The 12,538-nt window shown below is 37.8% G+C and overlaps 1 protein-coding gene across 1 annotated transcript in view; it reads left to right on the top strand.

Annotated features, from left to right (window-relative positions):
- wls (Wnt ligand secretion mediator) overlaps window positions 1-12,163 on the top strand; it is a 62,682-nt gene extending 50,519 nt beyond the window's left edge. Inside the window, exon 12 of the mRNA XM_057858454.1 lies at window positions 11,233-12,163. Coding sequence (XP_057714437.1) covers window positions 11,233-11,342 — 110 coding nt within the window. The 3' untranslated portion in view covers window positions 11,343-12,163. The remainder of the gene's footprint in view (window positions 1-11,232) is intronic.
- The last annotated feature ends 375 nt before the right edge of the window (window positions 12,164-12,538 follow it).

Here is a 12,538-nt window from a genome sequence, read left to right as displayed (position 1 = left end):
TTCTTGCTGCTAAGGATTCAATTTTGCTTTGTTCATTATTTTTATCACATTTAGGGATGTCCCCAATCACGTGATCGGTAATCAGGCCGATTGCACCCTTTCATCAGAGGATCAGAATCGGGCAAAAAGGATCGTGTTTCAATTTAGAAAAGAAAATATTGTATGCCAGAACATCTTCATCGCAATGAGCAATACTCGCATCGCAAGGACGTGCGATATATATACAGTATACTATATACAGTATATATACGTATGTACAGTATATATACACTCACCGGCCACTTTATTAGGTACACCATGCTAGTAATGGGTTGGACCCCCTTTTGCCTTCAGAACTGCCTCAATTCTTCGTGGCATAGATTCAAGAAGGTGCTGGAAGCATTCCTCAGAGAGTTTGGTCCATATTGACATGATGGCATCACACAGTTGGTGCAGATTTGTCGGCTGCACATCCATGATGCAAATCTCCTGTTCCACCACATCCCAAAGATGCTCAATTGGATTGAGATCTGGTGACTGTGGAGGCCATTTGAGTATAGTGAACTCATTGTCATTTTCAAGAAACCAGTCCTAGATGATTCTAGCTTTATGGCATTGCGCATTATCCTGCTGAAAGTAGCCATCAGAAGTTGGGTACATTGTGGTCATAAAGGGATGGACATGGTCAGCAACAATACTCAGGTAGGCTGTGGCGTTCCAACGATGCTCAATTGGTACCAAGGGGCCCAAAGAGTGCCAAGAAAATATTCCCCACACCATTACACCACCACCACCAGCCTGAACCGTTGATACAAGGCAGGATGGATCCATGCTTTCATGTTGTTGACCCCAAATTCTGACCCTACCATCCGAATGTCGCAGCAGAAATCGAGACTTATCAGACCAGGCAACGTTTTTCCAATCTTCTATTGTCCAATTTCGATGAGCTTGTGCAAATTGTAGCCTCAGTTTCCTGTTCTTAGCTGAAAGGAGTGGCACCCAGCATGGTCTTCTGCTGCTGTAGCCCATCTGCCTCAAAGTTCGATGTACTGTGCGTTCAGAGATGCTCTTCTGCCTACCTTGGTTGTAACGGGTGGTTATTTGAGTCATTGTTGCCTTTCTATCAGCTCGAACCAGTCTGGCCATTCTCCTCTGGCCTCAACAAGGCATTTCCGCTCACAGAACTGCCGCTCACTGGATATTTTTTCTTTTTCGGACCATAGAGATGGTTGTGCGTCAAAATCCTAGTAGATCAGCAGTTTCTGAAATACTCAGACCAGCCCTTCTGGATCCCAACAACCACGCCACGTTCAAAGTCACTTAAATCACCTTTCTTCCCCATACTGATGCTCGGTTTGAACTGCAGGAGATTGTCTTAAACCATGTCTACATACCTAAATGCACTGAGTTGTCGCCATGTGATTGGCTGATTAGAAATTAAGTGTTAACGAGCAGTTGGACAGGTGTACCTAATAAAGTGGCCGGTGAGTGTATATATACTGTATATATAAAATATAACATGAATACTTGTTTTTCTGCTTCATGCAATGTTAGTGGGGGCGTTCCTGACGTCGCACCTGAATCCAATGCAGGCTCATCAACACAGCATTTAAGCACGGGTGATCTCAGAGAAGGCTGCCGAGATATTTGCTTTGCTGATCGCCATTTGACATCTCGCACTATAGTCTCGCTACATTTGCTTGTTACGCCCCTGCATTGGGTTTTTTTGTGTTAGTGTGCTGCACTCGTTTGTAACCTCTACCCTGTGCAGGTATTTGAGTGTTTTTATTTTGGCTTTTTGGCTCGCTGCCTATCATCTTCGTTAACCTTCGAGTTTGTAGTATTGAGCTCCGTCAACCTGCTGTCACGGACTCCTTTTATCTCTACTATCCCGCGATCGCGTGTTATTTTTTGTTTGCAATCATTAAACCCTTGTACGTATCCCCCGCTTGTTGTCCGCTTCGAGGTCCAACCTTGTTTCCGCATTTGCGGACGCTAACAATTATAAGTAATAATAATTGACCACAGCATCCTGTCTCTCTATTAGCTTCCTTTTTTCGGGAGGGGGGGGTCCCTTATTTCTATTTCTGAAAGGTGGCAACCCAACTTTGGAAACAGTTCCCAAATTACTGCAGAATTTCTCTAAGTAAAAGACAAAGTAAAGTTGACGTAGTGAACTGACCAGAGATTGTTGCACCGGTCCAGCGCCCTTCCTCTGGATAGCAGTCCTGCTCTTGCAGGCTCAAACTCGTTGTGTTCGTTCACGTTTCGTCTTCAAATGTTTCATCAGGTTCGAGGTATTGAAACTGGCTGATTTAACTCCACATCTGGAAAACTTTCAGGCCGCAAATCTTGCATGCAGCCATTGATTTTAATCGACGGGATTTCTATTTTGAAATATTTCCCGACCGCCGCCATTTCTATGGAGATAGAATAGTGCCAAAAGAAGTGAGGTTGTAAAATTTAAATTATCCCTGTAAAATGACTAATTTTAACTAAAAACACTTGTATTTCCAACATGAAAAAAAAACTCGAAGGAATAAATTGTTCTACAGGTTGTTTTTTGCTGTTTGCAAGTATTTTTTTGTTGTTCTCCAGCTGTTTTTTCTTCACTACGGGTTAAAAATGACCAATTACAAGTGCACAAGTTTTGTCACATTCTTGTCGAGTTTTATGAGCCAAAAAGATACTCGTAACCTAGTTTTAAAATAAAAAAAATACCTGTAAAATGACTAATTTTAACTTGTAAAACAAAATAAAAAAAATTCTAGTGTGTTTTTTTTCCGTTTACAAGTGATTTTTTTGTTCTACGGGTGTTTTTTCTTTGCTACAGGTTAAAAACCACCAATTACAACCTCACGAGTTTTGTCTCCCCCTTGTCGCATTTTCAGAGACAAAAGTCACTTGTAACCACAGACGAAAAAAAACTACTTGTACATCGAAATAATCTGTTGTAAAACACAAACACAAAAATATCATTCCAAGTCGTGGTCCAAAAAAGACGTTAAGAACACAATCTGGTGAATAATTATTTGGGTTTTTTGTCTATAATGATCTACAAGTGTTTTCTGAGCATGTACAAATAGATTTCGGGGTAAACATGTGAGCCTAAATTCTAACCAATCAGAACGGCGATTGTTCAGGAGGAGGGCGGGACACACCATTGCCGACCAGCTGGCTGCTTCCTCCTCTTCCATATGACGGTAGATGATAGAAATGGCGAAACGCCATAGGTAAGGAGTTTACTTTGTTTTCTCTTGGGTGTCATGTACTAAAAGAATTTTTCAAGCTAATGTAATTCCAATTTCAATATCAGTTGATTTTGCATTTAAAGAAGGGCACGAAAATCGATGTCGAGCCAGTTAGCCACGGTTAGCTATGTTACCTTTGCATGGCCATGGACAGCAACTTGGTAAAGTCCTGGCCCTGGGTGACACGTACGCGAAGGATGGGAAGAAGTTGGAAAAACATTTGATAGAAAGTAGCTAACGACGACGCGTACCGTAACTAGCTAAGCTTTTTCACACACAGGTGTTCTACTGTTCTTCTGCATTCATTAAACATTGCCTGGCAAGTGTATTATTTTGCTACTCAATAATGCAACTAAAGCAAAACAAATCATTGACAAAGAATGATTTCCCTGGTAAATATTAAACTTTTGTTTATAAACTGTAAGACTGTCATGATTATGCACTGAATTTTGTCATGGCTGTCTTTGGCACTTTGCTTGCAACTTAACCATGTCACAATGCTCATATACAGTATTACCTCTTGTGTTATTGCTCAAATTGGTGCATTATATTTTAACAGGATCTACAGATTCCGGATTGACTGGGAAAACAAGTGAGCCAAACTCTGGAATTTTCATACCACATATTGAATGCAAATTCACGACTGCAGAACATGCTTGATTGGCTGCTGCTTTGGACCCACTAACATCAAGTAATCTTGGTGCAGACATTTTTTATGACACTGTAATGCATGTACATTGAATATGTATAATTTCATTAAACGCCCTTGAAATTCGGGGAAACATGATGTACCTTTTGAACATTTTATTTCACCAACATTTTTCATTAGTAATTCTTGGAACATTTGTACTATGGAGGACCACAGCTGCAAAAATAAAAAATGAAGGAAAAATAAAAGTGCATATTAAAACGAGAATGATTGAAACATAAGATGAAATATGTAGAAATACATCAACGTGACATTTTTAATTTTGGTGGCTTTGGACTTTCATATTTAACAGGGAACATGTAACAAATTTACTGTTTTACCATTGTCAAATATTTGAAGAAGATCAGCACCCTAGCAAAAGCAGTCTGGTACAGGGGTGCCAAAGTCCAGTCCTCGAGAGCCCCTATCCAGCTTGTTTTCCATGTCTCCTTCCAACACGCCTGACTCAAATAATCAGGACCGTTATCAGGCTCCTGCAGAGGTTGCTGATGAGCTGATCATTTGATTTTGGTGTGTTAAAGGAGGGAGACATGGGAAAACAAGCTGGATAGGGGCTCTCGAGGACTGGATTTGGGCACCCCTGGTCTAGTACGACAGGTCAAATTTAAAAAAGAAAAAATAGGACCACGAGATTATCCTCTTAATGTTGCAATACATGACTTTATTCTTCTAATGTTATGACTTTTTTTCTTGTACTAAAACTACGCCTTAAATCTCGTAGTCGCATTTTTTCCCTCTTGTTTAGCTTTAATACTCAGTTATACAAAAGCAATACGCTATAATTCCAAAATAGATAATCTACTGATGCACTACAATACTTCCAACTCTGTTTAAAGTCCTCAAGTTGAGTAGTGTAGTGACTGGGCAATCGTAGGAAAGGGAGGAGAGTTGAAGATGTGGGACGCTCTGCTTCAACTATCTCCACTTGCATATCTTCCAATGGAATCTCCCAGCCAACTGAGAATTTCACCAATTGTTCCAATGTGTCTTGAGGACCTGCGAAGGTAATGAACAAATTATATAAATTGAAACTATTTTAAGGTAACTTTTCAACTGCAAGATTACAACTAGAGATGTCTCAATCGCATATTTTTGCACCCAAGTCCGAGTTCACCTGATTTTGAATCCCGATCGCATACCTAGGCAATATCATAGACTTCACTATGAGATGGTGAAGTCTATGGCAATATATGGAAAAAAAAAAAAAAATCTTTAAATGAAACTATCCCAACATGATATATACAATGGTTGTTTTGGTTAAGGTATTGTAATTCAGAATATTTTAATTTGCAATAGCTGATCGCCAAATGTAAAGTAAAACAAAATGGTTGCATATGTAACATAAGCATTACATTTGTAAGATCAAAGTACTAACAGGATTTTCTTGGACGTTTATATTTTTGAATACTTATATACATATTACAATCTATACCATGTAAAAATCGACCATGCCCTGCGTGTCTTGCTTGCTATACTTTCTCAGCACAACGCCATCTATATGAAATATTATTGCGCAATGATCTATTATATTACCATTTTAAGCCAAAAAAATAAAACCAAATTAGCCAATTCCGACTTGCCGTATATAAAGTAATGACGCCCCGTTCCAATAGCGTTAATGCCCTGTATTGTTCACTCATGCACAATATATATATATATATATATATATATATATATATGTACAGTGCCTTGTAAAAGTAAAAGTATTCAGCCCCCTTGAACCTTGCAACCTTTCACCACATTTCAGGCTTCAAACATAAAGATATAAAATTTTAATTTTTTGTCAAGAATCAACAACAAGTGGGACACAATCGTGAAGTGGAACAACATTTATTGGATAATTTAAACTTTTTTAACAAATAAAAAACTGAAAAGTGGGGCGTGCAATATTATTCGGCCCCCTTGCGTTAATACTTTGTAGCGCCACCTTTTGCTCCAATTACAGCTGCAAGTCGCTTGGGGTATGTTTCTATCAGTTTTGCACATGGAGAGACTGACATTCTTGCCCATTCTTCCTTGCAAAACAGCTCGAGCTCAGTGAGGTTGGATGGAGAGTGTTTGTGAACAGCAGTCTTCAGCTCTTTCCACAGATTCTCGATTGGATTCAGGTCTGGACTTTGACTTGGCCATTCTAACACCTGGATACGTTTATTTGTGAACCATTCCATTGTAGATTTGGCTTTATGTTTTGGATCATTGTCCTGTTGGAAGATAAATCTCCGTCCCAGTCTCAGGTCTTGTGCAGATACCAACAGGTTTTCTTCCAGAATGTTCCTGTATTTGGCTGCATCCATCTTCCCTGTCCCTGCTGAAGAAAAGCAGGCCCAAACCATGATGCTGCCACCACCATGTTTGACAGTGGGGATGGTGTGTTCAGGGTGATGAGCTGTGTTGCTTTTACGCCAAACATATCGTTTTGCATTGTGGCCAAAAAGTTCAATTTTGGTTTCATCTGACCAGAGCACCTTCTTCCACATGTTTGGTGTGTCTCCCAGGTGGCTTGTGGCAAACTTTAAACGAGACTTTTTATGGATATCTTTGAGAAATGGCTTTCTTCTTGCCACTCTTCCATAAAGGCCAGATTTGTGCAGTGTACGACTGATTGTTGTCCTATGGACAGACTCTCCCACCTCAGCTGTAGATCTCTGCAGTTCATCCAGAGTGATCATGGGCCTCTTGGCTGCATCTCTGATCAGTTTTCTCCTTGTTTGAGAAGAAAGTTTGGAAGGACGGCCGGGTCTTGGTAGATTTGCAGTGGTCTGATGCTCCCTCCATTTCAATATGATGGCTTGCACAGTGCTCCTTGAGATGTTTAAAGCTTGGGAAATCTTTTTGTATCCAAATCCGGCTTTAAACTTCTCCACAACAGTATCTCGGACCTGCCTGGTGTGTTCCTTGGTTTTCATAATGCTCTCTGCACTTTAAACAGAACCCTGAGACTATCACAGAGCAGGTGTATTTATACGGAGACTTGATTACACACAGGTGGATTCTATTTATCATCACCGGTCATTTAGGACAACATTGGATCATTCAGAGATCCTCACTGAACTTCTGGAGTGAGTTTGCTGCACTGAAAGTAAAGGGGCCGAATAATATTGCACGCCCCACTTTTCAGTTTTTTATTTGTTAAAAAAGTTTAAATTATCCAATAAATGTTGTTCCACTTCACAATTGTGTCCCACTTGTTGTTGATTCTTGACAAAAAAATTAAATTTCATATCTTTCTTTGAAGCCTGAAATGTGGCGAAAGGTTGCAAGATTCAAGGGGGCCGAATACTTTTGCAAGGCACTGTATATATATATATATATATATATATATATATATATATATATATATATATTATTAGGGCTGTCAAAATATCGCGTTCACGCGCGGTAATTAATTTTTAAATTAATCATTATTAATTAAATTATTAATTAATCATTAATTATTAATTAAAATATTTGACGCAATTAACGCACATGTCCCGCTCAGAAAGTATTCTGCCTTTTGGTAAGTTTTACAGCAAGACTTTTTGCGCTGTCCAACAGCAAACTCTTGTGGTCGCTTTGCGACATGGTTTATTATTTTCTTCTTTTCTTTCTTCATTATGGCTGCACGACGTCTCGGGCTGATAATGTGCTTATATGATCCTTGGACAAGATTTGTCCGTAAGTATGGTTGTTGTAAAGAATGTACATATTATGTTAGTAAGCGAAATGTTATATTTTTTGTATGAGACGCTTTTTGTTTGTTTAGTGAACCGGTATAGCGTGCTAAGCTAACGTTGTTGCTAATGCAATGCTTGTGTACTTTTATTTTGTAGTTTTACGACGGTCTAAAGAGGACAATGGTTTGAGGCCATTTTATTAATAAATCAGATGAAAAAGGAAGAAGTCTAATTATTAAGGCGTCGTTCACTAGCTGTCTAGCTTTGGAAAAAGTAGACGCTTCGGAGTGAGGACTGCATAGACAGATTTAAATGACAGTAGAGTGAAATGCCCACTACAGTCCTTATGTACCGTATGTTGAATGTATATATCCATCTTGTGTCTTATCTTTCCATTCCAACAATTTATTTTACAGAATATATATATAATTTACAGAAAAATATGGCATATTTCATAGATGGTTTGAATTGCGATTAATTACGATTAATTAATTTTTAAGCTGTAATTAACTCGATTAAAAATTTTAATCGTTTGACAGCCCTAATATATATATATACACACACTATCAAATTAAAACGATAATATCTCTAGTTTTCCGGAATCTATCACACGGGCGACGGTACACGCCGTCGTTAATTGCTGTTTTTCCTGTCATTTCTTTCGAACTCTTCCTATGCTTGTAACACCGTATCCACTCAACACTCAAAGTCAACATTTCTAACCGTATGTAATTGGCCCGCCATCGATGTTCGTGCCCTATTTTAAATGCAAAATCAACTGATATTTAAATAGGGATTACATTAGCTTGAAAAATCCTTCTAGTACATGACACCCAAGAGAAAACAAAGTAAACTCCTTACCTAAGGCGTTTCGCCATTTCTATCGTCTGCCGTCACATGGAAGAGGAAGCAGCAGCAGCCAGCAGGTCGGTAATGGTGTGTCCCGCCCTCCTCCTAAACAATCGCCGTTCTGATTGGTTGGAATTTAGGCTCACATGTTTACCCCGAAATCTATTTGTACATGCTCAAAAAACACTTGTAGATCATTAAAGAAAAAACACCCGAAGAACTATTCACTAGATTGTGTTCTTAACGTCTTTTTTTGACCACGACTTGAAATGATATTTTTGTGTTTTACAACAAATTATTTCGATGTACAAGTAGTTTTTTTTTCATCTGTAGTTACAAGTGACTTTTGTCTCTGAAAACGCGACAAGGGGGAGACAAAACTCGTGAGGTTGTAATTGGTGGTTTTTAACCTGTAGCAAAGAAAAAACACCCGTAGAACGAAAAAAATAACTTGTAAATGGAAAAAAAAACACTTGTAGAATTTTTTTTTTTTACAAGTTAAAATTAGTCATTTTACAGGTATTTTTTTTTTTTTTTTTTTAATGTTAAAAATAGGTTACGAGTATCTTTTTTGGCTCATAAAACTCGACAAGAATGTGACAAAACTTGTGCACTTGTAATTGGTAATTTTTAACCCGTAGTGAAGAAAAAAAAACTAGAACAAAAAAATCACTTGTAAACGGAAAAAAAAAAAAACACTTGGAGAATTTTTTTTTTTTTTTTTTTACATTGTTTTTTGTTCATGTTAATTTCACAACGCAAAATTTGGAAATACAAGTTAATTTTTTTGTTTTACAAGTTAAAATTAGTCATTTTACAGGTATTTTTTAAATTTTAAAACTAGGTTACGAGTATCTTTTTTGACTCATAAAACTCGACAAGAATATGACAAAACTTGTGCACTTGTAATTGGTCATTTTTAACTCGTAGTGAAGAAAAAAAACACCTGTAGAACAACAACAAAAAATACTTGCAAACAGCAAAAAACAACCTGTAGAACAATTTATTCCTTCGATTTTTTTTCATTTTGGAAATACAAGTGTTTTTTAGTCAAAATTGGTCATTTTACAGGGATAATTTTCATTTTACAACCTCACTTCTTTTGGTACTATTCTATTTCCATAATTTCTCCTGGTTTATTTTTCCTTCATATGAAAAAGCGGCCTTGTGATTGGTCAGGAGTGGCTACTGGCCCGTTCTCATTGGTCTGGAGCAGGCCAATAGCGATAGCTGCTGGGTGTTCACGTGTCATCACACAACGCAGAGACAGCGTGTAGTGAGCGCCAGGAGAAAAAAAAGGCTGCGGTCAACTGTCATAATAATGGACCGGTAAATGGTATCGGTGCCGTCTTTGTTGGTACTTGCCGATATCGATACCACCATTTCGGGCCGGATGGGTGCCCCCTGCCGATACTAGTATTGGTATCTGTGCATCTTTGAATAAAACCCCTCTTAATGTTTTCGTTTTAATAAGATTTGTAAAATTTTAAATAAAAAAATAAACTAGTAGCTCGCCATTGCTGTTGATGTCGCACGGCGGTAACGTCACAGGGCCATGCTGCCTTACATTACAGTGTAACTCTTTAAAAAAAAACGTATCACTCTTTAATAATGTAAGGTAGTGATTTAAATACACCATAAGGTGTCATTGGCGAGTTTTAAATTAATAAGAGCTCAAAACAATGATTGCGTTTTGTCCCTCGACTGACGTCGTAGTAGCGTCATTCACAACAAACAGCACTTCTGATAATGGCTCCCAGCATCATAGTCTGTAGCCTATATTGTGACTAAATATTGCCATCCAGTGTATTTGTTGAGCTAAACCAGTTGCTAAAATGTTTAAATAGAAGTTGACCGAACTCTAAGTTTTATGTGTATTATGCATATATTTTGATTGATAATTTGTGAATGCCAGTTCTCTTTGCATTGTTGTTTAACTGTGTGAGAATAGGGCCTCCTTAATATAGATTGAAGCAGTTTTCTTTTTGTGAACATTATTTTTTTTAGAGATATGAATATTTTTTTTTTGTTGCATTTTCACTATATGATGCTTATGTTTGTTGTGAAGGAGTTGCTAAAGCTTATGCCAATAAACGGGACGGTCCAAACTACGAATCTGAATGCGTGTCCACTCTCTTTCTGCCTTATACCCCATTGTGCATTAAAAGAAAACTTCTGCGTCAGTCAAGGGACAAAACGCAGTCAATGGCTTGATACCTAATTAATTTAAAACTCGCCATTGACACCCTGTGGCGTATTTAAATCACTACCTTACATAATTGACACCTTTTCTTTTTTTTTTTTTTTTTTTTTTTGAGTGACACTGAAGTACGGCTGCGTGGCCCTTTGACGTCACCGCTGAGTGACGTCAACAATGATGGCGACCTACCAGTTAAAATGATTTTACAAATAATATTGAAACGAAAATATTAAGAGGGGTTTTAATATCAAATTATGATAACTTGTATTAACATTAGTCTTTTAAGAACTACATGTCTTTCTATCCAAGGTACCCTTTAAGAAGATGCATTATATAAATATATGAACGAGTTAAGGGTTAAAATTTGGGCCTAATGAAAATACAACCTTTTATCACATGGATTTTGGGGAAAGTTTGGAGTGGTTGGAATGGTATGAATTGGGTGTCGAAAGTGGGGGGAGGGTTGAATTTACTAGACATTGTGGTGCAATTGGTTTGTGCACTTTGGCCACTTGGAGGCAGTATAACACAGACTTTGCTGTATTGTAGATGTTGATGTCTCAGTACACATAATTGTCCGGCTTTGTGCAGGAGAAGCTTCAGCAAACAGCGGAGAGGACATCCAACTGACTACCACCATCACTCACGTCGACGGTCCCACCGAGATCTACAAGATGACTGGAAAAGAGGCCCAAGAGTAAACCCACTCACTGTTACTCACACCTTCCCTATATTATCAACTCTTCCAGTTTCCTCTTACCTACTGTGTACATAAGTTACATTTTTTTTCCAGCAACAACAGTCCACTTTGCATGAACTTTAAAAGTTAGGGATACTACTTTTTGTGAGTAGCTGACATCCCAAGATCAAGTCATTTTCATTTCATGTTGGGTGCATTTCATACTTGCTGCCTACTATTTTGTTTTTAAATGTTACACAACTTTTGACACCAAGCAGAGTACTTGAAAGCTACTTTATATTGATTCACAATGTTACATTTAGTGTGTTTTGCACTGCAGTTGAATTCTGAGGGTTATAGAGGAACCAGATCTACCACACAGCAAATTTGGCATAATAGCATTTACACTCAAACTAAGAAAATGGATCAACAACCTTCAAACTGTTAAAACTGGGTTAATGTTGTTTAATAAATTAACATTGGCTGCCAATGACAGCGATAGATGTTGAAACCATTTTGACTGGGGAGAGCTGGCAGCAATCATTCATTTGGAACATGATCATTCACTGCCACTTTCTTAAAAAAAAAAAAAAAAAGTACATGATGTGACGCAGCATTTGATGAGTGGTGTTTCGTTTCTATTAAATATTATAGGGGGGAAATGTACAGACCACATAGCCTATTTTTATAGTTTCTTTTTCCAACTTCAATATTCTGTATCAAGCTCTGTTATGAGTTTAGAAGTTGCCAGTAGTATGTTAAATGTCATATTTTCTGTTCTTTGATTTTTATTGTAATTTAAATAAATGTACTTTTACGTACTTTTTTTTTTTTTTTTTGCTTCCATCTAATTTCTAAAGCGCAACTGAATTGTTGATTGAGATTCTGTGAACTGCCGTGTAAACGTTTATTGGTTTGCAGAGAGCGCCATCGCCAGGTCTTTTGCAGAACTTTATTGTCTTCTGCCAAGGCAGCAAGAGCAACAGAAATAGAATAGTAAAAGACTTAAATTAATGCAAATAGATAAATTATCAATAACAAAAGAGAACGTTTCCCAGATAGCAGACCGACATTGAATAAATGTTGATTTTCCATCAAAATCATCAGTATGGTTGACATAGAAATTTTTGACGTCAAGTGACGTTGAAACAACATTGTTCTATTGTATGTCAGGCGATGGTTGGATTAACATTGTTTATCGTTGATGAACTAATGTTG

The sequence above is a fragment of the Corythoichthys intestinalis genome, chromosome 14, assembly GCF_030265065.1.
Source record: "Corythoichthys intestinalis isolate RoL2023-P3 chromosome 14, ASM3026506v1, whole genome shotgun sequence".
Classification (NCBI taxonomy): domain Eukaryota; kingdom Metazoa; phylum Chordata; class Actinopteri; order Syngnathiformes; family Syngnathidae; genus Corythoichthys; species Corythoichthys intestinalis.
This window is presented reverse-complemented; position numbering and strand designations above follow the sequence as displayed.